A 25,644-nucleotide genomic window follows, 5' to 3' on the forward strand; every position below is an offset into this window, starting at 1 on the left:
ACTCTTTGCAATTCTCAAATTGTTTATTTGGGTAATGAAAAGGATAAGTATAACTTCCAATCACATCATTTCAGAAGTCACTGTGGTCCAGTGGTAAAGACAATGGATCAGAACTTCAGGTGGACTCAAGTTCAAATCAGGAGTGAGTTCAATTCCACTCTTTGCAATTCTCAAATTGTTTATTTGGGTAATGAAAAGGATAAGTATAACTTCCAATCACATCATTTCAGAAGTCATTGTGGTCCAGTGGTAAAGACAATGGGTCAGAACTTCAGGTGGACTCAAGTTCAAATCAGGAGTGAGTTCAATTCCACTCTTTGCAATTCTCAACTTGTTTATTTGGGTAATGAAAAGGATAAGTATAACTTCCAATCACATCATTTCAGAAGTCACTGTGGTCCAGACGTAAAGACAATGGGTCAGAACTTCAGGTGGACTCAAGTTCAAATCAGGAGTGAGTTCAATTCCACTCTTTGCAATTCTCAAATTGTTTATTTGGGTAATGAAAAGGATAAGTATAACTTCCAATCACATCATTTCAGAAGTCACTGTGGTCCAGTGGTAAAGACAATGGATCAGAACTTCAGGTGGACTCAAGTTCAAATCAGGAGTGAGTTCAATTCCACTCTTTGCAATTCTCAAATTGTTTATTTGGGTAATGAAAAGGATAAGTATAACTTCCAATCACATCATTTCAGAAGTCACTGTGGTCCAGTGGTAAAGACAATGGGTCAGAACTTCAGGTGGACTCAAGTTCAAATCAGGAGTGAGTTCAATTCCACTCTTTGCAATTCTCAAATTGTTTATTTGGGTAATGAAAAGGATAAGTATAACTTCCAATCACATCATTTCAGAAGTCACTGTGGTCCAGACGTAAAGACAATGGGTCAGAACTTCAGGTGGACTCAAGTTCAAATCAGGAGTGAGTTCAATTCCACTCTTTGCAATTCTCAAATTGTTTATTTGGGTAATGAAAAGGATAAGTATAACTTCCAATCACATCATTTCAGAAGTCACTGTGGTCCAGTGGTAAAGACAATGGATCAGAACTTCAGGTGGACTCAAGTTCAAATCAGGAGTGAGTTCAATTCCACTCTTTGCAATTCTCAAATTGTTTATTTGGGTAATGAAAAGGATAAGTATAACTTCCAATCACATCATTTCAGAAGTCACTGTGGTCCAGTGGTAAAGACAATGGGTCAGAACTTCAGGTGGACTCAAGTTCAAATCAGGAGTGAGTTCAATTCCACTCTTTGCAATTCTCAAATTGTTTATTTGGGTAATGAAAAGGATAAGTATAACTTCCAATCACATCATTTCAGAAGTCACTGTGGTCCAGACGTAAAGACAATGGGTCAGAACTTCAGGTGGACTCAAGTTCAAATCAGGAGTGAGTTCAATTCCACTCTTTGCAATTCTCAAATTGTTTATTTGGGTAATGAAAAGGATAAGTATAACTTCCAATCACATCATTTCAGAAGTCACTGTGGTCCAGTGGTAAAGACAATGGATCAGAACTTCAGGTGGACTCAAGTTCAAATCAGGAGTGAGTTCAATTCCACTCTTTGCAATTCTCAAATTGTTTATTTGGGTAATGAAAAGGATAAGTATAACTTCCAATCACATCATTTCAGAAGTCACTGTGGTCCAGTGGTAAAGACAATGGGTCAGAACTTCAGGTGGACTCAAGTTCAAATCAGGAGTGAGTTCAATTCCACTCTTTGCAATTCTCAACTTGTTTATTTGGGTAATGAAAAGGATAAGTATAACTTCCAATCACATCATTTCAGAAGTCACTGTGGTCCAGACGTAAAGACAATGGGTCAGAACTTCAGGTGGACTCAAGTTCAAATCAGGAGTGAGTTCAATTCCACTCTTTGCAATTCTCAAATTGTTTATTTGGGTAATGAAAAGGATAAGTATAACTTCCAATCACATCATTTCAGAAGTCACTGTGGTCCAGTGGTAAAGACAATGGGTCAGAACTTCAGGTGGACTCAAGTTCAAATCAGGAGTGAGTTCAATTCCACTCTTTGCAATTCTCAAATTGTTTATTTGGGTAATGAAAAGGATAAGTATAACTTCCAATCACATCATTTCAGAAGTCACTGTGGTCCAGACGTAAAGACAATGGGTCAGAACTTCAGGTGGACTCAAGTTCAAATCAGGAGTGAGTTCAATTCCACTCTTTGCAATTCTCAAATTGTTTATTTGGGTAATGAAAAGGATAAGTATAACTTCCAATCACATCATTTCAGAAGTCACTGTGGTCCAGTGGTAAAGACAATGGATCAGAACTTCAGGTGGACTCAAGTTCAAATCAGGAGTGAGTTCAATTCCACTCTTTGCAATTCTCAAATTGTTTATTTGGGTAATGAAAAGGATAAGTATAACTTCCAATCACATCATTTCAGAAGTCACTGTGGTCCAGTGGTAAAGACAATGGGTCAGAACTTCAGGTGGACTCAAGTTCAAATCAGGAGTGAGTTCAATTCCACTCTTTGCAATTCTCAAATTGTTTATTTGGGTAATGAAAAGGATAAGTATAACTTCCAATCACATCATTTCAGAAGTCACTGTGGTCCAGACGTAAAGACAATGGGTCAGAACTTCAGGTGGACTCAAGTTCAAATCAGGAGTGAGTTCAATTCCACTCTTTGCAATTCTCAAATTGTTTATTTGGGTAATGAAAAGGATAAGTATAACTTCCAATCACATCATTTCAGAAGTCACTGTGGTCCAGTGGTAAAGACAATGGATCAGAACTTCAGGTGGACTCAAGTTCAAATCAGGAGTGAGTTCAATTCCACTCTTTGCAATTCTCAAATTGTTTATTTGGGTAATGAAAAGGATAAGTATAACTTCCAATCACATCATTTCAGAAGTCACTGTGGTCCAGTGGTAAAGACAATGGGTCAGAACTTCAGGTGGACTCAAGTTCAAATCAGGAGTGAGTTCAATTCCACTCTTTGCAATTCTCAACTTGTTTATTTGGGTAATGAAAAGGATAAGTATAACTTCCAATCACATCATTTCAGAAGTCACTGTGGTCCAGACGTAAAGACAATGGGTCAGAACTTCAGGTGGACTCAAGTTCAAATCAGGAGTGAGTTCAATTCCACTCTTTGCAATTCTCAAATTGTTTATTTGGGTAATGAAAAGGATAAGTATAACTTCCAATCACATCATTTCAGAAGTCACTGTGGTCCAGTGGTAAAGACAATGGATCAGAACTTCAGGTGGACTCAAGTTCAAATCAGGAGTGAGTTCAATTCCACTCTTTGCAATTCTAAAATTGTTTATTTGGGTAATGAAAAGGATAAGTATAACTTCCAATCACATCATTTCAGAAGTCACTGTGGTCCAGTGGTAAAGACAATGGGTCAGAACTTCAGGTGGACTCAAGTTCAAATCAGGAGTGAGTTCAATTCCACTCTTTGCAATTCTCAAATTGTTTATTTGGGTAATGAAAAGGATAAGTATAACTTCCAATCACATCATTTCAGAAGTCACTGTGGTCCAGTGGTAAAGACAATGGGTCAGAACTTCAGGTGGACTCAAGTTCAAATCAGGAGTGAGTTCAATTCCACTCTTTGCAATTCTCAAATTGTTTATTTGGGTAATGAAAAGGATAAGTATAACTTCCAATCACATCATTTCAGAAGTCACTGTGGTCCAGTGGTAAAGACAATGGGTCAGAACTTCAGGTGGACTCAAGTTCAAATCAGGAGTGAGTTCAATTCCACTCTTTGCAATTCTCAAATTATTTATTTGGGTAATGAAAAGGATAAGTATAACTTCCAATCATGTATAGGCGGGCCGCCTTGTGGTGTAGTGGGTAAGTCACCTGCCTGCGACGTGGGTGTCGAGGGTTCACGTCCCAGTGTCGCCAGTCAACGACTGTATGGTGTCGGCAGTCGGCCGAAGGCCGACTGTCGAACACCACCAGGGATCCCCCCTCCCAACTGTCTTCCGGTCAGCCGAAGGCTGACCGGAAATATTGTTTTGCTGAAAAAAATGACTAAGTCTTTATTCGAATGAAAAAAGGATTACCCATTTACTGAACTACTAGTGTAGTGATTAGTCAAACGAGAGCGGGATTCGAACCCCATCTCCCACATGGCGGTCAAATCCACTAACTTGAGGTCTGTCTGACCCATTGTCTTTGCCACTGGACCACAGTGACTTCTGAAATGAGATGATTGGAAGTTATATTTATCATTTTCATCACCTCAATAAACAATTTGAGATTTGCAAAGAGTGGACTTGAACTCACTCCAGATTTGAACTTGTGTCCAACTTCAACCCATTGTTCTTGCCACTGGACCACAGTGTCTTCTGAAATGATGTGATTGGAAGTTATATCTATCCTTTTCATTACCTCAATAAACAATTTGAGAATTGCAACGAGTGGAATTGAACTCACTCCTGATTCCCGCCTCAAGTTCTGACCCAATGATTTTGCCAGTGGACCACAGCAACAACTAGAAGGTGAAGAATCAGAAGTCAGATTTATTCTCCGACTCTCTTAGCCTTACTTGCTATGTCGTTTTTTATGAAAAAAAGCCTTACAATACTATGTCGTTTTTTTTAAGAAAAAAGCCTTACTATACATGGTCTTTTTTGTAAATAAAAAGCCTTACTATGTCGTTTTTAAAGACAAAAAAGCCTTACTATACTGTGTCGTTTTTAAAGAAAATAAGCCTTACTATACTATGTCGTCTTTAAAGAAAAAAGCCTATACTATGTTGTTTTTTAAGAAAAAAGCCTTACTATACTATGTCGTTTTTTATGAAAAAAAGCCTTACAATACTATGTCGTTTTTTTTAAGAAAAAAGCCTTACTATACATGGTCTTTTTTGTAAATAAAAAGCCTTACTATACTATGTCGTTTTTAAAGACAAAAAAGCCTTACTATACTGTGTCGTTTTTAAAGAAAATAAGCCTTACTATACTATGTCGTCTTTAAAGAAAAAAGCCTATACTATGTTGTTTTTTAAGAAAAAAGCCTTACTATACTATGTCGTTTTTTATGAAAAAAAGCCTTACAATACTATGTCGTTTTTTTTAAGAAAAAAGCCTTACTATACATGGTCTTTTTTGTAAATAAAAAGCCTTACTATACTATGTCCTTTTTAAAGACAAAAAAGCCTTACTATACTGTGTCGTTTTTAAAGAAAATAAGCCTTACTATACTATGTCGTCTTTAAAGAAAAAAGCCTATACTATGTTGTTTTTTAAGAAAAAAGCCTTACTATACTATGTCGTTTTTTATGAAAAAAAGCCTTACAATACTATGTCGTTTTTTTTAAGAAAAAAGCCTTACTATACATGGTCTTTTTTGTAAATAAAAAGCCTTACTATACTATGTCGTTTTTAAAGACAAAAAAGCCTTACTATACTGTGTCGTTTTTAAAGAAAATAAGCCTTACTATACTATGTCGTCTTTAAAGAAAAAAGCCTATACTATGTTGTTTTTTAAGAAAAAAGCCTTACTATACTATGTCGTTTTTTATGAAAAAAAGCCTTACAATACTATGTCGTTTTTTTTAAGAAAAAAGCCTTACTATACATGGTCTTTTTTGTAAATAAAAAGCCTTACTATACTATGTCGTTTTTAAAGACAAAAAAGCCTTACTATACTGTGTCGTTTTTAAAGAAAATAAGCCTTACTATACTATGTCGTCTTTAAAGAAAAAAGCCTATACTATGTTGTTTTTTAAGAAAAAAGCCTTACTATACTATGTCGTTTTTTATGAAAAAAAGCCTTACAATACTATGTCGTTTTTTTTAAGAAAAAAGCCTTACTATACATGGTCTTTTTTATAAATAAAAAGCCTTACTATACTATGTCGTTTTTAAAGACAAAAAAGCCTTACTATACTGTGTCGTTTTTAAAGAAAATAAGCCTTACTATACTATGTCGTCTTTAAAGAAAAAAGCCTATACTATGTTGTTTTTTAAGAAAAAAGCCTTACTATACTATGTCGTTTTTTATGAAAAAAAGCCTTACAATACTATGTCGTTTTTTTTAAGAAAAAAGCCTTACTATACATGGTCTTTTTTGTAAATAAAAAGCCTTACTATACTATGTCGTTTTTAAAGACAAAAAAGCCTTACTATACTGTGTCGTTTTTAAAGAAAATAAGCCTTACTATACTATGTCGTCTTTAAAGAAAAAAGCCTATACTATGTTGTTTTTTAAGAAAAAAGCCTTACTATACTATGTCGTTTTTTATGAAAAAAAGCCTTACAATACTATGTCGTTTTTTTTAAGAAAAAAGCCTTACTATACATGGTCTTTTTTGTAAATAAAAAGCCTTACTATACTATGTCGTTTTTAAAGACAAAAAAGCCTTACTATACTGTGTCGTTTTTAAAGAAAATATGCCTTACTATACTATGTCGTCTTTAAAGAAAAAAGCCTATACTATGTTGTTTTTTAAGAAAAAAGCCTTACTATACTATGTCGTTTTTTATGAAAAAAAGCCTTACAATACTATGTCGTTTTTAAGAAAAAAGCCTTACTATACATGGTCTTTTTTGTAAATAAAAAGCCTTACTATACTATGTCGTTTTTAAAGACAAAAAAGCCTTACTATACTGTGTCGTTTTTAAAGAAAATAAGCCTTACTATACTATGTCGTCTTTAAAGAAAAAAGCCTATACTATGTTGTTTTTTAAGAAAAAAGCCTTACTATACTATGTCGTTTTTTATGAAAAAAAGCCTTACAATACTATGTCGTTTTTTTTAAGAAAAAAGCCTTACTATACATGGTCTTTTTTGTAAATAAAAAGCCTTACTATACTATGTCGTTTTTAAAGACAAAAAAGCCTTACTATACTGTGTCGTTTTTAAAGAAAATAAGCCTTACTATACTATGTCGTCTTTAAAGAAAAAAGCCTATACTATGTTGTTTTTTAAGAAAAAAGCCTTACTATACTATGTCGTTTTTTATGAAAAAAAGCCTTACAATACTATGTCGTTTTTTTTAAGAAAAAAGCCTTACTATACATGGTCTTTTTTGTAAATAAAAAGCCTTACTATACTATGTCGTTTTTAAAGACAAAAAAGCCTTACTATACTGTGTCGTTTTTAAAGAAAATAAGCCTTACTATACTATGTCGTCTTTAAAGAAAAAAGCCTATACTATGTTGTTTTTTAAGAAAAAAGCCTTACTATACTATGTCGTTTTTTATGAAAAAAAGCCTTACAATACTATGTCGTTTTTTTTAAGAAAAAAGCCTTACTATACATGGTCTTTTTTGTAAATAAAAAGCCTTACTATACTATGTCGTTTTTAAAGACAAAAAAGCCTTACTATACTGTGTCGTTTTTAAAGAAAATAAGCCTTACTATACTATGTCGTCTTTAAAGAAAAAAGCCTATACTATGTTGTTTTTTAAGAAAAAAGCCTTACTATACTATGTCGTTTTTTATGAAAAAAAGCCTTACAATACTATGTCGTTTTTTTTAAGAAAAAAGCCTTACTATACATGGTCTTTTTTGTAAATAAAAAGCCTTACTATACTATGTCGTTTTTAAAGACAAAAAAGCCTTACTATACTGTGTCGTTTTTAAAGAAAATAAGCCTTACTATACTATGTCGTCTTTAAAGAAAAAAGCCTATACTATGTTGTTTTTTAAGAAAAAAGCCTTACTATACTATGTCGTTTTTTATGAAAAAAAGCCTTACAATACTATGTCGTTTTTTAAGAAAAAAGCCTTACTATACATGGTCTTTTTTGTAAATAAAAAGCCTTACTATACTATGTCGTTTTTAAAGACAAAAAAGCCTTACTATACTGTGTCGTTTTTAAAGAAAATAAGCCTTACTATACTATGTCGTCTTTAAAGAAAAAAGCCTATACTATGTTGTTTTTTAAGAAAAAAGCCTTACTATACTATGTCGTTTTTTATGAAAAAAAGCCTTACAATACTATGTCGTTTTTTTTAAGAAAAAAGCCTTACTATACATGGTCTTTTTTGTAAATAAAAAGCCTTACTATACTATGTCGTTTTTAAAGACAAAAAAGCCTTACTATACTGTGTCGTTTTTAAAGAAAATAAGCCTTACTATACTATGTCGTCTTTAAAGAAAAAAGCCTATACTATGTTGTTTTTTAAGAAAAAAGCCTTACTATACTATGTCGTTTTTTATGAAAAAAAGCCTTACAATACTATGTCGTTTTTTTTAAGAAAAAAGCCTTACTATACATGGTCTTTTTTGTAAATAAAAAGCCTTACTATACTATGTCGTTTTTAAAGACAAAAAAGCCTTACTATACTGTGTCGTTTTTAAAGAAAATAAGCCTTACTATACTATGTCGTCTTTAAAGAAAAAAGCCTATACTATGTTGTTTTTTAAGAAAAAAGCCTTACTATACTATGTCGTTTTTTATGAAAAAATGCCTTACAATACTATGTCGTTTTTTTTAAGAAAAAAGCCTTACTATACATGGTCTTTTTTGTAAATAAAAAGCCTTACTATACTATGTCGTTTTTAAAGACAAAAAAGCCTTACTATACTGTGTCGTTTTTAAAGAAAATAAGCCTTACTATACTATGTCGTCTTTAAAGAAAAAAGCCTATACTATGTTGTTTTTTAAGAAAAAAGCCTTACTATACTATGTCGTTTTTTATGAAAAAAAGCCTTACAATACTATGTCGTTTTTTTTAAGAAAAAAGCCTTACTATACATGGTCTTTTTTGTAAATAAAAAGCCTTACTATACTATGTCGTTTTTAAAGACAAAAAAGCCTTACTATACTGTGTCGTTTTTAAAGAAAATAAGCCTTACTATACTATGTCGTCTTTAAAGAAAAAAGCCTATACTATGTTGTTTTTTAAGAAAAAAGCCTTACTATACTATGTCGTTTTTTATGAAAAAAAGCCTTACAATACTATGTCGTTTTTTTTAAGAAAAAAGCCTTACTATACATGGTCTTTTTTGTAAATAAAAAGCCTTACTATACTATGTCGTTTTTAAAGACAAAAAAGCCTTACTATACTGTGTCGTTTTTAAAGAAAATAAGCCTTACTATACTATGTCGTCTTTAAAGAAAAAAGCCTATACTATGTTGTTTTTTAAGAAAAAAGCCTTACTATACTATGTCGTTTTTTATGAAAAAATGCCTTACAATACTATGTCGTTTTTTTTAAGAAAAAAGCCTTACTATACATGGTCTTTTTTGTAAATAAAAAGCCTTACTATACTATGTCGTTTTTAAAGACAAAAAAGCCTTACTATACTGTGTCGTTTTTAAAGAAAATAAGCCTTACTATACTATGTCGTCTTTAAAGAAAAAAGCCTATACTATGTTGTTTTTTAAGAAAAAAGCCTTACTATACTATGTCGTTTTTTATGAAAAAAAGCCTTACAATACTATGTCGTTTTTTTTAAGAAAAAAGCCTTACTATACATGGTCTTTTTTGTAAATAAAAAGCCTTACTATACTATGTCGTTTTTAAAGACAAAAAAGCCTTACTATACTGTGTCGTTTTTAAAGAAAATAAGCCTTACTATACTATGTCGTCTTTAAAGAAAAAAGCCTATACTATGTTGTTTTTTAAGAAAAAAGCCTTACTATACTATGTCGTTTTTTATGAAAAAAAGCCTTACAATACTATGTCGTTTTTTTTAAGAAAAAAGCCTTACTATACATGGTCTTTTTTATAAATAAAAAGCCTTACTATACTATGTCGTTTTTAAAGACAAAAAAGCCTTACTATACTGTGTCGTTTTTAAAGAAAATAAGCCTTACTATACTATGTCGTCTTTAAAGAAAAAAGCCTATACTATGTTGTTTTTTAAGAAAAAAGCCTTACTATACTATGTCGTTTTTTATGAAAAAAAGCCTTACAATACTATGTCGTTTTTTTTAAGAAAAAAGCCTTACTATACATGGTCTTTTTTGTAAATAAAAAGCCTTACTATACTATGTCGTTTTTAAAGACAAAAAAGCCTTACTATACTGTGTCGTTTTTAAAGAAAATAAGCCTTACTATACTATGTCGTCTTTAAAGAAAAAAGCCTATACTATGTTGTTTTTTAAGAAAAAAGCCTTACTATACTATGTCGTTTTTTATGAAAAAAAGCCTTACAATACTATGTCGTTTTTTTTAAGAAAAAAGCCTTACTATACATGGTCTTTTTTGTAAATAAAAAGCCTTACTATACTATGTCCTTTTTAAAGACAAAAAAGCCTTACTATACTGTGTCGTTTTTAAAGAAAATAAGCCTTACTATACTATGTCGTCTTTAAAGAAAAAAGCCTATACTATGTTGTTTTTTAAGAAAAAAGCCTTACTATACTATGTCGTTTTTTATGAAAAAAAGCCTTACAATACTATGTCGTTTTTTTTAAGAAAAAAGCCTTACTATACATGGTCTTTTTTGTAAATAAAAAGCCTTACTATACTATGTCGTTTTTAAAGACAAAAAAGCCTTACTATACTGTGTCGTTTTTAAAGAAAATAAGCCTTACTATACTATGTCGTCTTTAAAGAAAAAAGCCTATACTATGTTGTTTTTTAAGAAAAAAGCCTTACTATACTATGTCGTTTTTTATGAAAAAAAGCCTTACAATACTATGTCGTTTTTTTTAAGAAAAAAGCCTTACTATACATGGTCTTTTTTATAAATAAAAAGCCTTACTATACTATGTCGTTTTTAAAGACAAAAAAGCCTTACTATACTGTGTCGTTTTTAAAGAAAATAAGCCTTACTATACTATGTCGTCTTTAAAGAAAAAAGCCTATACTATGTTGTTTTTTAAGAAAAAAGCCTTACTATACTATGTCGTTTTTTATGAAAAAAAGCCTTACAATACTATGTCGTTTTTTTTAAGAAAAAAGCCTTACTATACATGGTCTTTTTTGTAAATAAAAAGCCTTACTATACTATGTCGTTTTTAAAGACAAAAAAGCCTTACTATACTGTGTCGTTTTTAAAGAAAATAAGCCTTACTATACTATGTCGTCTTTAAAGAAAAAAGCCTATACTATGTTGTTTTTTAAGAAAAAAGCCTTACTATACTATGTCGTTTTTTATGAAAAAAAGCCTTACAATACTATGTCGTTTTTTTTAAGAAAAAAGCCTTACTATACATGGTCTTTTTTGTAAATAAAAAGCCTTACTATACTATGTCGTTTTTAAAGACAAAAAAGCCTTACTATACTGTGTCGTTTTTAAAGAAAATAAGCCTTACTATACTATGTCGTCTTTAAAGAAAAAAGCCTATACTATGTTGTTTTTTAAGAAAAAAGCCTTACTATACTATGTCGTTTTTTATGAAAAAAAGCCTTACAATACTATGTCGTTTTTTTTAAGAAAAAAGCCTTACTATACATGGTCTTTTTTGTAAATAAAAAGCCTTACTATACTATGTCGTTTTTAAAGACAAAAAAGCCTTACTATACTGTGTCGTTTTTAAAGAAAATAAGCCTTACTATACTATGTCGTCTTTAAAGAAAAAAGCCTATACTATGTTGTTTTTTAAGAAAAAAGCCTTACTATACTATGTCGTTTTTTATGAAAAAAAGCCTTACAATACTATGTCGTTTTTAAGAAAAAAGCCTTACTATACATGGTCTTTTTTGTAAATAAAAAGCCTTACTATACTATGTCGTTTTTAAAGACAAAAAAGCCTTACTATACTGTGTCGTTTTTAAAGAAAATAAGCCTTACTATACTATGTCGTCTTTAAAGAAAAAAGCCTATACTATGTTGTTTTTTAAGAAAAAAGCCTTACTATACTATGTCGTTTTTTATGAAAAAAAGCCTTACAATACTATGTCGTTTTTAAGAAAAAAGCCTTACTATACATGGTCTTTTTTATAAATAAAAAGCCTTACTATACTATGTCGTTTTTAAAGACAAAAAAGCCTTACTATACTGTGTCGTTTTTAAAGAAAATAAGCCTTACTATACTATGTCGTCTTTAAAGAAAAAAGCCTATACTATGTTGTTTTTTAAGAAAAAAGCCTTACTATACTATGTCGTTTTTTATGAAAAAAAGCCTTACAATACTATGTCGTTTTTTTTAAGAAAAAAGCCTTACTATACATGGTCTTTTTTGTAAATAAAAAGCCTTACTATACTATGTCGTTTTAAAGACAAAAAAGCCTTACTATACTGTGTCGTTTTTAAAGAAAATAAGCCTTACTATACTATGTCGTCTTTAAAGAAAAAAGCCTATACTATGTTGTTTTTTAAGAAAAAAGCCTTACTATACTATGTCGTTTTTTATGAAAAAAAGCCTTACAATACTATGTCGTTTTTTTTAAGAAAAAAGCCTTACAATACTATGTCATTTTTTAAGAAAAAAAGCCTTAACGAACGCAATTGGTTCCGAGCGATTGTTCATAAGTTGAATTTGTTTGTAAGTTGATTCAGTGCTATATTTTGTATTATAATTTATGTTTAAGGCCGATATAAGTATATTGAAGGTTTATATAAGTGCATTTGTATGTTTAAGGCTTGTATAAGTAACACGCATTGGTTTGTACTGAAAAAAAAAAAATTAATAAAATGGAGAGAATATGTACAGTACTGTAGAGAGAGAGAGATTTATGTATTAGAAACTGGCCAAAAGAAGCGACCTAATGACGATTGCACAGTTTTCTTCTTTTTTTCATCATAAATGATGCGGTAGCACTGTATGGCATCATTCAATTGATTTGCAAACTTTGTGCAACGTTCAATATTTGGGTCCTGCTGCTCGATCTTTCTGTTTATAAATGGTACTGACGGTCGAACGATTCAATGCCCGTGAAACGCTCACCACTCTCACGCGCATCAAGATTCGTTATTATTGCCACTCGTTTCAAATGAAATGGCTTGCCTCTTCCTTGCAACTCCCTCAATAGAAGCCCTTAGCTTTTTACCAACCATATTCAACATTGGATGCATGAGATATTTAATGATACAAATGAAAAAGGTTCTTTGCACACTGGAGATACATTCACGCACTTCTGCATTGCAACGAAGAAGAAGGTAGATGCTGGGTGAGCTGAGCTCTCACAGCGCCAGGCGTCGGTATTAGCGGCGGAAAGAAGTACTACACCTAAAAAGGCGCGAAATACAAAATTGGACTTGCGAACATTTTTGGACTTAAACGCAATTTGCAGACATGTTCGTATGTACCGTTGTTCGTAAGTTGAATGTTCGTAAGTAGGGGAGCGTCTGTATACGTACACACTTTATTTATGGTTGGGATGGGTGCAAATAACATTGGAAAAGCGGCGCACCGAGTATATCCAAATCATATTTAAGATTTTTTTTAAATAATAATAATCGGACATAGGGCCTGTCGTCATCATCAACAACAAAAGGCTATTTGTCATCAGGCTTGTGTTGTTGATGATGACGACAGGTCCTATGTCCGATTATTATTATAACGTAAATAACGCCATAACTCGACTTTTGCTCTACACCAGGGTTGTCAGGAAAGGAAAATAAGTCAATTTTGTATCTCTTTTTCAAGCACCTCAAATGGGGCACCTTCAACTCATTGGCTGCCATTTACTGGCCGTCAACGACAGCAAAGAGTTAAAATTGCTGCGACCATGATCCATTTTTCAAGTGGCACGAAGAGGTAAAGTGGGGAAAACACGACAGTCACGGACGGCCCACTCTGACCTTAGAACCAATCCAAATACCCGTCGTCGGCGCTGTCGTCCAGCGCCTCGTAAAGGACTGCCCAGAGAACAAGGAAAACAAGTTTGGCGCGTTCCCAATCGGGAAGAGGCGTTCGGGTGCTTACCGTCGGGTGGCAGCCTGCGCGAGTGGCCCGACGTGGTGGTCAGACGAAAGCCGGCCGGTAGGGTCTCGGCCGAGCCGGGCATCATGCTGATGCCGTGGACGTCGCGCGGTGGGAACTGACGCCTCCACGAGGGACCTCGGAAGTCTTTGTCGTCGCACTGAAAAAGGGCCAGCTTCAGTGTCGGTGAAGGCGCCAGTTGACGTGTGACGGTCGGTCGGCGGGCGCTCACCTCGTCCAGCCGCCGGTCAGTGCCTAGCGCCAGCAGGTTGTTGTACTCGCGCTCCAGAATCTGACGGGCCTGCCAACACGGATGCAATCTGACCAAGGCATTTTCTATATGACAAGTACTTCAAAACAGGAATTGACTTTTTATTGCTTCTCCTAAATGTAAAGATGGTGAACATTTCAAACCTAAACCATCATCTGTAAAATTCAGCCCACGAGGATTTCTCATTTTAGCACTACATGGATGAAGCGGTGTGTGCCCACCTGAGTGTTTTGGTTGGGAATCTGGAGTAAGAGCGCCAGGCTACTGTAATCAAAGTTGTCGTCCAGGGCGACCAGCGCTCCGTGCACGCCGCTCTCGTGCAGGATCCCGGCGTAGTCGCGCAGACCGATGCTCTGCACCCAGCGGACCACTCGCTCGTTGCTCCACACCAGAACATCTAAAGGACACCCAAGGCGTTTTGTTTATACGGGCAGCGGCATGGCATGGCGCGTTTCCCTCACCTCTCATTTCGTGTTGGCTCGTCTCACGCCGCCGTTCCAGCTCCTTCCTATCGTAGTTGAGCTTCTTCAGACACATGATGCCGTATTGTAAACTTGTTCTGCAGCGTGCAGGGGGGATGTTTTTTTTTTTTACAGGGCTAAAAACTACTGTATTTTCACGACTATAAGTCTTAAATTTTCTCCAAAATAGACAGGGCGCCTTATAATCCAGTGCGCTTTATATATAGACCAATACTAAAATTGTTATCACGATAAAATCAAATAAATCGGGTACACCATCCTCTACAGCTCTCACAACTACGGCAAGCAGCCCCCGACTCTACTATTTTCCCCGCCGAAAAAGTACTGCGCAGTGACTGCTGGGATATATATAGTTCTTTTGTCAATACACACAGTATGACGGCGAGCACACTAATTTGGTGCTCGCGTCATTCCGGCTGGATTTACAAAAGAACTCCTGCCGCTAGCTACTAGCTAGCTACTATTTGCGAATGGATTGTGGCCTGGACATCGACATCAACACAGCTTTACGAACGGTGGCAGGCAGCGTCGGCCTAGTTACGCTAGCTACTATTTGCAAATGGATTGTGGCCGCCTGGACGAACGTATAAAACTCAGCGTTTTCGATGACTTATTTGGACAATTGTTCAATTCGGACACAGAAAATGAGGACTTTGATGGATTTGTGGGTGATGATGACGTGAGTACATTGTAAAATGGCTAAATAAAGTAAAACCGAACTCAGTTTTGCTTTTGTTGCCTTTTTAAAAACGTGTTTTTAGCGTGTGTCCATTTGTTTAAGCTGGTTATGTTTTGCCATGCCTGGCTGCGTCTTTAAAAACGGTGCGTCCTTTGTGTGTGTCAAATACAGAAATAGCACTCGTTACTGACACTGCGGCTTAAAATACGATGCGCCATATAGTCGTGAAAATACGGTAGTTCTAAAAAAGCTGCAACTAACGATTATTTACCGTATCAACTAACTATTCGATGATTAATCAAATAATTGAAAAAATGGCATTACCTTCACAATTTAATCATTGAAATGAACAATACTAAATAATAAATAGTTTAGCGCACATTTTAAGTGGAAATGAAGCCGAAATGGTCGACTATAAAAATATTTTATTTCAATTGTACTGTTTTACGTACATAAAATGTGTTAGTGTTTAGTTAAATAAAGGTTCTGAGTATGACATTTAAAAAAATCCTATAATAATTACAATAACTAACCTCAATGAAAGTGCATTTTGCCAAACAGAGGAAAGCTAAATTTGCTAAAACTCTCCAAATTTGTATTAATGGCAGATCGTAACAACTTTTAAAATTTTCCCGTATTTTATACGTTTTTTATAATTTCCAGTTGTGTACGCCGTATAACAACTTTTGTATGGGGAAAAAATTGATAAAAAAGGACGTTTTTTTTGTAAAAGCGATCTTGTTTTACCCATTTTGGCTTTAATCCTGATCGTCTTGGTCACTGCTAGCAGACGAAAATATCATCCTCGCCTGCTAATATTGTCATGCTTTAAGCATGATATGCGCACGTGCGTCAATCACTTCCGCCTTTTCATTATATACATATAGCTCGTCAGCAAGCGATGTATCCAGACAGTCAAGCTGTCAGCGTCTACAGGATCTTGAATTTAGTTCATCCAAAAGGCGCACCGACTGATTAGGCACCCCGTCCACTTTTAAGTGCGCCCTATGTGAATAAATATCTGCCGCGTTGCATTTGTGCGGTTTATTATCACTTAAGAAGGGGAATTACAATCATTAATAAGGGGAGCAATTGGCCGAGGTTGACAGGCATGCAACAAGGTGAGATTGGTTACCTGTGGAAGCTGTCCACCATTTTGAGATGCACCCTCAGGTCCTTTTTGGTGAGGTGGTCCAGCATGCGAGCGTCCACCAGGCACTCCATGAAGTAGCTGCGGTACTGAGGTAGTCCGAGACTGGGCAGCCACTCGTTGCCAATCCACTCGTGGTTCATGTCGCCATAAGCCAGCGTCTAGACGTCAGTCCAAGAGCAGACAAATGTGATATGAATATTAAAAAAATAAAAAATAAAAAAAACAAATCAATAAAAAGTAAATGTCCCAGCTGATGCTCCACGATAAAGAGAAAAAACCCCACCCGGTCTCGCTAATGCATTAGAGGGATAGTAACGCTTTATTATGTGTATGGGAGATCAAACTTTAAGAAAAACCTAATAAAAATATGGTATTTATGATCCCGTTGTTTAATATCTCTAACCCGTGGAAGGTATACAAATCTTTTTAGGAGTCTCAATTGGAGTATAAAGAGAGAAAAGCAAAAGCGAGTATCCCAGCTTAAGGTGTCTCTCAGGTGGGCAACATTATTAGGAAGCGGGAGTGGGGGGGGACAAATTGCTGAAGAGAATTTGGGCCCATTTTCAAAGCAACAAAGTTTGAAAAACTGATGGAAAAAGTCAGTTTGGCTTCCTTACCTGTGCCCAGCTTCCCTCTTCAGACTGCGATTTCTGACCCCCCAAAAAAGAGAAAATTCATCTTTCATTAGAAGAATCGACTCCAAGCGAGTGAAACAATGTTACCAACTATAAGCTTTCAAGAAAAAGCTCCAGAAAGGGCGCAAGCGTAAAAGCGTCGTCGGAGGGGCGACTAACCGATTTGGAAGGGGCCGCCATGGTCTCCATCTCCTCGTGGGTCACCCATACGTTGCCTGACGGCTACCAGGGCGGTGCCCCGGAGACGGAGCGGCGGGGTGCGGTGGTAATAGATGTCCAGCAGGAGGCGCAAGCAGTGTTAAAGAAGAAGAGCAGCACCACTGTAAGCCAACAGTGTTAAATAAAGCATCACAGTGGAGACCATTGATGCCCGCATCAAAAAGGGGAAGGGGCCACGGGACAAAACGTTAACAGCACACAAGCGTTAACATGCATGCTAGAGCTAATTAGCTCAAATAATAAGAATAAGAATCATTTCAAAGAAAACAGACGTCAAATAACTAAAATGCTATTGCGTTATGACAACACAACACAACACAAAAAGGGACCACCCCGGTTTCTTCTTTTTTTTAGGGGGGACTCACAGTTCTGGAGGTAGGGGGCGCCGACGGGCTGGTGAGCGAGACCATCTCCTGGATGGCCAGCCGCAGTTTGAGTCTGTGCAAGGGGTTGCTGATGCCGATTTCACGCTGGATCTCCGTGTCCGACAGCGCCGACATGATGGCGCCACTTTTCACGTTAGCGCGGCACGCCGCCACGTACCAGGCCGGCATGCCGAGCCACAGCTAGAAAGACGCAAATGTATTTGAACCCACAAGTTATGATATGGCCAAAAATGTGCTACAGTGGTACCTCTACTTATGAATGCCTCTACATACAAAATTTTCAGGTTACGAAATCCATTGCATGCGATACACTGTTCCAATATACGAAAACGTTCGTACAAAATTGGGACAAAGGGTTTGGGGAGTAGATTTTTTTCAAGACTGTGGGCCGAAAAACCCACGTTGCAAAACAAGTTCTGGAACCAATTAATTTCGTAAGTATAGGCACCACTGTATTTTTCTTTGAATTGTATTTGCAGTTGTTTTAAAAGAATATTTTGCGTCAACCGTCGGGACCGAAGAGCAATTTAATCCATTCTGCAAAATTCAGGCAACATAGTAGTAATGATTTCACAATTTTTCCCCATCCAAAATAATTGGACATCTATTGGCGTTAATGAGGCAAAACATGAGCTTACCTCCAGCCACGCAACCACGGTGGGTCCGTCCCACTGCGCGAACGGTAAGCCCTTCCTCCTGGCTTCTTCCAGCAGCTCGTGCCTACACGGGCAAAAGAGACGCATGAAGGCAACGTTGGGACACGGCGGTCCTCCCGCCACCAGCACATTTAATAGCCTCCACCCCATCCTCCCCCGGCGACGCTTTTATTTCATCAAAGGGCAGCCGGGAGTCGCCAACGGGATGGCGTCTTATTACCCGGGCGACATTTCTCTCCACACTAGACTTTGCGTGAGTAAGCACAATTGCTTCCTGTCTTAACTTAGTTTTTTTCTTCGTTTTAATAATGTATCAACTCGTCTTTAAGACAAAGTCCCATCATCCTCCCCACCTTCCTCCTACCTACACAATGGATTTGTTATTCAAAATGACTAATCCACATATTTGTCGATACCCAACAATATTGATTGGATTGACAATAATACAACCTGTGCCGGCATTACAAAGTCTGCCACAATTCTGCACATTTACGCAATCACGTCCACTCGAAGTAATAACGAAGGCAAAGAATTTTTTTAATGTTTTGAGCAAAGTTGTTGCCAAATTCTTTCATTTATTTGAATCAAAGCCATTCTTTCGAACAAAACGGCTAAATTATTTGATGCTTTGATCGATTACATTGTGGTTGCCAAATTGATATAGAGTGGAACAAGTACAAACTGGGCAATTTGAATCAGTATGGCTGACTTTTTTTTGTCTTTTTGGGCGTGGCTTCTTGAAGCTTTTTTGTGGTAGACACACTGAGTAAATTTCAAAAAGTTAGGGGCTGATTTGTTTTCAATAACGTTAGCAACGTCCGTGTACCACGTAGCTGACAAAATCTCAATTCAGTCGCAATTCCCCAGACTTTTTGTGTTGTTGGACACCCGGAAATCAGCCCTGGCATGGAAGTTCATCACAAAAAGATCAAATGGACACAGCACAGCATGGAAAATCTGTTTCCAAATGCCAAGCGCTTTGGTTCTTCTTCCATCCAGCACATGAGGCCAGCTCATGTTTGCATGTTCAGCTCGGTTCTAAAAAAAAATGCATGACGACTGAACATAGCTGGGCAAAGGGAAGTAAGGAAACAGTTATGACACAAATCATAATCAGAAATAAAATAATAAATTAAAAAAATCATCCCCCCCGCACCCACACACACACAAATAAATTGAAGAGGACGGCATTCCGGGAGGGAAAACCGGCTCCAGCTGTAAGAAGGAAGGGGCGGAGCAAGAAAGAAATGGCGTTCTCCGAGGGGGAAGACAGGACAGGATGTGCGACGGTGGATGTCAGCGACGCGTCCTGGCCACTTACCCGCTTTTTTAGAGGCGGAGAAAGGAGAGAGAAAAAAAGTACAGACCAGTTAGTCCACTTTTTTTTTTTTTTTTGCAAAAACAACGTTGGATTGGCGTCTCGGGTGGCGGCGGGAATTCAAACACACTTTTCAACACATTTCTCCCCCCAAAAAACAGACAACAATATGGAAAGCTGTTCCCGCGTTCATTCCGTCATCTGGATACCCCTTTGACCTCTTTCATAGCTATTGACGTGGGTATAAGACAACATTTAAACTGTTTTAAAAGTGTATCACTCGTACACGCCCCGCCCATTTGAACAAATATTCGTTGGCCGCTAGCCTCCCGGTTCGAATGAGCGGGACGTCTATCGCCGTCAAAGGCGGCCGATGAGTTTAAGGTGGTCAATCGGGATATCCGGAAAAGATGGAACAAACGACCCGACGGTTTTCCACACGATAACGAAGACGAGAGCACTGGGATGGACCAAGATGCTGAAAGAGGAAGTAGAGCGGCAGGCAGCTGGCCAGCATGCGGTGTGCGGGGGGGAAGATGCAGAAAGATCGGTCGGCGAACACGGCTCGGCCGCCGCCAAGAGGAAGTCCGTGCGGTGGAAAGAGTAGAAGAAGAAGGATGAGGAGGGCAAGTATACAGGAGGCAAACAGCATTCATCGTTAGGCGTGGCGAACGAGAACACGCGGACGTCGCGCCGTACTCTCGCTCGGTCTAATGAGGTCCAAAATGAGCTGCCGAAATGGAGCCTTAGCCCCTTGAATTGACTCTCGTTAGATTTGGGGAATATAGGTACCGAATTTAAGTGCAACACGAGTGCTTGTAATGGAAATGACTCAAGTTCTCAAGTTTTTTTTCTTTTTTTTCGGTCTGCTCATGATCTACCGAAGATATTTCACTTGGCTGTCGAAAACAATACACGGGAGCTGCATTATTGAGAATTACTGCTAAAATGGCCACTCTTAGAGCCGAGCGGCTGGCTTTCCGTATCTTTTCGAGCACGTTTTTTTGAAAGCCGTTGTGGGTCTACTCACAACAGATGTACAAACTTCCCACAGAATTGAAGTGACACCATTTTCAACGAGAAACAAAAGTCAACCCAGGTGTAGCGAGGTCAAAACAATAGGGTGTCTTACTTCTTCCTCAAACGGCGGTCCTTCTCGGCCTGCGTCCCCAGCTTGCTGACTCCCACGTCCTGGCCCGCCGCATCCGGGTCCATCAGAGTAGCTACGCGTACAAAAATGTCCGTCTGCACGATTCTTCTGGACGATTCAGCCGCGTGGCCGTAACACCCACCTTGCGGATCCACCATGACGTGTCGGTGCGCCAGGTGCGCCAGGCGGCCTTTCTCCTTCTTCCCAAAGAGTCGGCCGATGGACGACTTGATGCCTTTTTTCTTGGGCTGCTTGTGCAGAGAATCCTGGCTGCTCGCCACGCTGCTCAGCGCGCCTTCGGCTTCCAGCGAGGCGGCCGCGCTGGAGGTCGGGACGAGCGAGGGCGTCAGTCGGGCGTCCGCGCTCGGGCGACGACGGGAAACCACGCTCCTACCTACCTTCGGGCGTCGTTGTGCGAAGAGGCCGGTAGGGTGTGCGTCATCCTGACGCCACGCGGCGTGGCGGGTGGCGACGTTTCGCACTTGATGGTGGCCTTGTCCTCGCGCCCGTCCTCGTCCACCGCCGCTATCTGGTAGACACCGTATCAGTGGACGGAAGGCAGGCAGGCTGTTCTTCAAAACCGAACAGCTGCGGATTCGCCGTACGTACCTTTCGCCTGTGCTTTCGTAAATCGCTGGGCTGTCGGGAGACAAATGCGTGACGGGTCAATATACCTGGCGACTTATACGGATTTTATACGCTTTTTGATCATTTAAAATTGTGTACACCGTATAACAACTTTTGTACGTAATTTTTTCTAAGTATGTTTTTTTGTAAAAAATATTGTCATGCTTTACGCATGATGTGCGCAGGCGCGTTCCCCTTTCACACGTCCACCTTTCCACTATGTAAATATAGCGCGTCAGCAAGCAATGTATCCAGAAAGTCAAGCTGATGTACATAATCTTGAATTTAGTGCATACTGATGCACACCCATTCTACTTTGGAGAAAATTTCATACTTTTACGTGCACCGTATTTGAGTAAATATGTGCCGCGTTGCATTTGTATGTATTTTTATCGCTTAAGAAGGGGAATTGCAATCATTAATAAGGGGAGCAATTGGCTGAGGTTGACAGGTTTGGGTCAATAAAAATGCCTGAAAAGCAGACACTATTCAATCGGAGGCGTCACGAGAAAAGTAGACCGTCTTTTGCAGACGTCCAATCCATTTGAACTAGGTGTCAAAAATCCGGCCGAACGGACCCAATTCGAATGGACGCGACGACCTTTTGCCGTTAAAGGAGACATTTAGCAAAGGCGTTCAACTGATTACTGGTTTGGTCTTACCAGCGTCATGACACCCATGTCCCGGGCGGGACTCCGGGGGTCCAGTTTGGGCGTGGAGTGCCCGCTGGGTGGCGAGGAAGACGCCAGGGAGGACGCGGTGGCCGAGGCCGTGATGGAGGCGCCGTGGTGGTGATGGTGCATGCGAGCTAAGTTGAGACCCTCGAGGCTAACGCTAGCCACGCGGCTCTCAATCTCCTCGGCGCGCAGCTCTGTCGACTCTTTCTCCTCCTGGATCAGCCTGCCGTGCGGAGCTCGAGTATTCAGGCCAACGTTTTGGACGGGAGGTCGCCGGCGGTCGACGCTACCGGATCTCCTTGTTGATGGCGTCCAGCTGCTCCTGAAGCATCATGGCTAGAGTCTGCGCGTCGGAGTGACCGCCGGGCGACAGAAGGTCCATGGAGCTGAAGAGCGTCTCGCGGTCGTCGTCGTCCATGTCTGACATTTCCGTGTCGCTCTCAAAATGGCTGCCGGCTAGCTGCTGCGAGCGCCACTCTTGCTCGCCGAGAGATTTGGCCTGATCGGGAAAAAAAAATCAAACAGAGTGAAAAGGAAGAAGGTCTAAAAATAGCCACGTGACTCAGTGGGTGGAGGATTTTGAATGGATTATGAAAAGAATCCTTTTTGGCTTTCAGTCATTGCACCTTGGTTTCCCGGAGGCCCACCCGACCCCGCCGAGGCCTGCGTATGACCTTGGCCGAGCGGTAGTGATCTGACTGGGTCTCGGCCAGCGACCCCAAGGAGAACCGGAGCTCGCCGGATGTATCCAGGTGAGACCTGGCAAAGGATTAGCGTCACCGACCAAGGCGCAGGAGTCCGCCACTAAAAATGGCAGCCTCACCGTGACAGCGTGGGTTCGGTGAGGGATCCCACCCTCAATCGGAACTGGTCCAGCTCCGATCGCAGCTTCTCGATCTCCTCGGCCAAATGCGTCTGGCGGAAGAGCGAGATTATCGACCCGTTTTCTTCTTTCGGCTCGCCGGACCTCACCTTCTCGTGGATGGACTCCTCGTACTGCTTCCTGTAAACTTCTGAGTCCTGGATGAGTAAATTCTGGAGGCCAAACCGACAGAAGGCGATGAGAAGAGGACGCCGAGGGGGACCGCAAAGCCAGGTTCGAGAACCTTTTCTTCCAGAGCCGCCATGCGTTCCTTGAGGTGCAGCTGCAGGCGCTCGTTGGACTCGGTGAGGAGGCGGTCCACCGTGTCGGACAGACGCTTGTTGTGCTCTTCGTTCATCTTCTCACGCTGGCGAGCCTGGATGGAGGACGGCGTGAAGATTGGGGCTTCCCGTGAGCTCACCCTGGGGCTTACCCTTAGAAGCTCCTGGTTCTTCTCCTCCAGCTGACACTCCAAGTGTCGCATTCGCTCCTCGATGTTGCCGTGACGCTCCTCCGCCTACGGCAAAAGCCGCTTTTATTTCAAATGTGCGACTCAAACCCAAAACAACAACATGACCCGTGACCTTGGTGAGCGCGGCGATCCTCTGGGCCAGCTCGGCCTCCACCTCGGGGAGCGTCTCGGCCTTGCGCATGGTCTGCTGGAGCTTCTGCTCAGCCAGCTCCAGCCTCTCCTGAAGCTGGCGGTTCTTCTCCTCCATCTGGCGACAGGAAGGCACTTTGAACTCTCGGCGGCGAAATGGCCCAGCGGTAGACTCGCGCGACCCACCTGCCTGAGGAAGGCCTCCTTGTTGGCCAGCTCGTTCTCCAGCTTGTCGTTGATGTCGTGCACAGACGTGGATTCGCGCTGGGCGCTCAGATAGCGCTTCTCCAGCGTCACAATGCGCTCCTCCATGTCTTCCTTCTGGCACATGGCCTACACGCACGCACGAGAACGTGGTGAAAAACCACCCCAAATCTCAGAGCTTGGTCATCTCAGAACAAATTGGCGCCTTCCCAGACCTCCTTAATGTCTCGCTGGTACTTGTTGTTCATCTCCTCGGACTTGATGAGGTCCTTCCGCGCCGTCTCCAGTTCTTGCTCCACCTCAGAAACCCGCGACGACAGCGACGACATGCGCTCCTTCATCTGGGCCAGCTCGTAGTTTTGCTTCTCCAGAAGGTCCTGAAGCTCCGCCACTTGGCCGGCCTCGCGCACCGACTCCAGGGCGCCGTTGGACAGACGCTAAAACGTTGGGGAAACGACAGCGACCGCTCGGTCCGGAGCTGTGACCGCACGGCATTCGGCGACGAACCTTTCCGTGGACCTTCTGCTGCGGCTCGCCACCCTCCGGGATGTTGTCGCCGGCATCGCCCGACGCCACCTTCCGCTGGATGTGAGCATTCTGCTCGCGTAAGGCCACGATCTACACGGGTGGGGGGTGCTGGAGCGTTACGCACAAAAGAAGCAGGAACACCGGCACATGCAGTAGAGCAGTGTTTCCCAACCAGTGTGCATGGGAAATTACCAGAAGTCATACTATCTAATATTCAGAGAGAAAAATTAAGATGAAAAATCTAAATATGATGAACGTTAAATTATAGATTATACCAATTGTGAAACAGTCATTTCTTTGCTTATTTTTCTCTAACATGAACCGAAAGTTGTTTGGTTTCTCGGGCATCAACTTTTGGCGACGTAAAGTTTGTGTGAGCACAATTTTTTTTTTGTGTAATATTAGGAGATGTGAGTAATATTTGGAGAAAAGTCATAAGATTATGCGATTAAAAATATTACATGGCTTTGCATCACTCGAACCGGAAGTTGTTCATGGTCCGCAGACATCAACTTTTGGTGACATTAGTTCAGGTGTGGAAAATGTCGATTTTTGAGGAGGAGGGACAGGAACAATGGCGCGGGTCTAATTACGCTTAGATTTAATGAGAACGCCGCGGGCTTGGACTTGATTAGACGCCACTTTATCTCTCCCTCATTTCATCTTTGAACCAGTGTCCAAAATGGACTGAATTCCTAAGGCTTTATGAAATGCTTCCTACCTCCTGATTGGCTGCTGTAAGGTCCTCCTCCAAGGCAGACACCCTCTCCAGAGACACCCGCAGACGCTCTCGCACCTAGCAGGGCAGAAGAATGTCGCCTTTCCTCTTTGACGGCTATAGACGTTCGATCCAATCATTGGCCGACAGTCCCGGCACTCGAAATGCATCGGACGTCTCGGAGCCACGTGATTGGACAGCTCCAATACCTTCTCATCAAGGGCTTTGTGGTGTTCAAACAAGGACTTGAGGGCTTTGAGGACCTCCACTTCACTGGAGACCCCCGAAGGGGACTGTGCCTGCCTCTTGACGACCGTCATGCGCAGCGACCGCTCGTGCCGGGACACCAGACATTCCAGATGCTCCAGCAGCAACTTGACGGAGAAATCAGACTTCAATGTCTGGACTCCGGCGAAAACTAGGCTTTAACGGAAGCTCACCCTGGTGTTGTTCCTCTCGGCCTTGAGCTCCGAGATCTCCTCTTCCTTCTCCAGCAGTTGCTCCCGGCAGGCGTTGAGCTCCTTGGTGAGGGCCGCAAACTCCTAAATGGAAACATCCGCATCATGTCAAAAAAGGGAAGAGAGGAAACGAGTTATAGCGTGTGATTTTTCATTGGATGAAAAGCTCGCAAATGTTCCTGCTTTGTCGCATTATGCTGATTGTGTTTGAGCAGATAGCATCTTAATGTCTGACCCAGCTGTAGTCAGAGTATAA

General features: G+C 39.9%; 1 protein-coding gene across 4 annotated transcripts in view; it reads right to left on the reverse strand.

Moving 5' to 3' along the window:
- Positions 1–25,644, reverse strand: part of ppfia2 (PTPRF interacting protein alpha 2) — a 44,859-nt gene that overhangs the window by 3,511 nt on the left and 15,704 nt on the right. For 2 of the 4 annotated variants that reach the window (XM_077593674.1, XM_077593677.1), the window contains 26 exons: positions 25,371–25,472; positions 25,140–25,304; positions 24,934–25,008; positions 24,192–24,302; positions 23,900–24,121; positions 23,667–23,813; positions 23,464–23,598; positions 23,313–23,396; positions 23,124–23,255; positions 22,990–23,052; positions 22,841–22,932; positions 22,644–22,776; positions 22,308–22,516; positions 22,003–22,240; positions 21,323–21,352; positions 21,112–21,242; positions 20,696–21,034; positions 18,228–18,309; positions 17,569–17,769; positions 17,144–17,206; positions 16,967–16,999; positions 16,332–16,507; positions 14,497–14,594; positions 14,257–14,432; positions 13,997–14,065; positions 13,768–13,924 (listed from right to left, as the gene is read on the reverse strand). In XM_077593674.1, the coding sequence (XP_077449800.1) occupies positions 13,768–13,924; positions 13,997–14,065; positions 14,257–14,432; positions 14,497–14,594; positions 16,332–16,507; positions 16,967–16,999; positions 17,144–17,206; positions 17,569–17,769; positions 18,228–18,309; positions 20,696–21,034; positions 21,112–21,242; positions 21,323–21,352; positions 22,003–22,240; positions 22,308–22,516; positions 22,644–22,776; positions 22,841–22,932; positions 22,990–23,052; positions 23,124–23,255; positions 23,313–23,396; positions 23,464–23,598; positions 23,667–23,813; positions 23,900–24,121; positions 24,192–24,302; positions 24,934–25,008; positions 25,140–25,304; positions 25,371–25,472 (3,463 nt within the window). Of the gene's footprint in view, positions 1–13,643; positions 13,701–13,767; positions 13,925–13,996; positions 14,066–14,256; positions 14,433–14,496; positions 14,595–16,331; positions 16,508–16,966; positions 17,000–17,143; positions 17,207–17,568; positions 17,770–18,227; positions 18,310–20,695; positions 21,035–21,111; positions 21,243–21,322; positions 21,353–22,002; positions 22,241–22,307; positions 22,517–22,643; positions 22,777–22,840; positions 22,933–22,989; positions 23,053–23,123; positions 23,256–23,312; positions 23,397–23,463; positions 23,599–23,666; positions 23,814–23,899; positions 24,122–24,191; positions 24,303–24,933; positions 25,009–25,139; positions 25,305–25,370; positions 25,473–25,644 lie in introns of all 4 variants that reach the window. The other 2 variants (XM_077593676.1, XM_077593675.1) reach the window with 2 other exon arrangements.

The sequence above is a fragment of the Stigmatopora argus genome, chromosome 23, assembly GCF_051989625.1.
Source record: "Stigmatopora argus isolate UIUO_Sarg chromosome 23, RoL_Sarg_1.0, whole genome shotgun sequence".
NCBI classification, from domain to species: domain Eukaryota; kingdom Metazoa; phylum Chordata; class Actinopteri; order Syngnathiformes; family Syngnathidae; genus Stigmatopora; species Stigmatopora argus.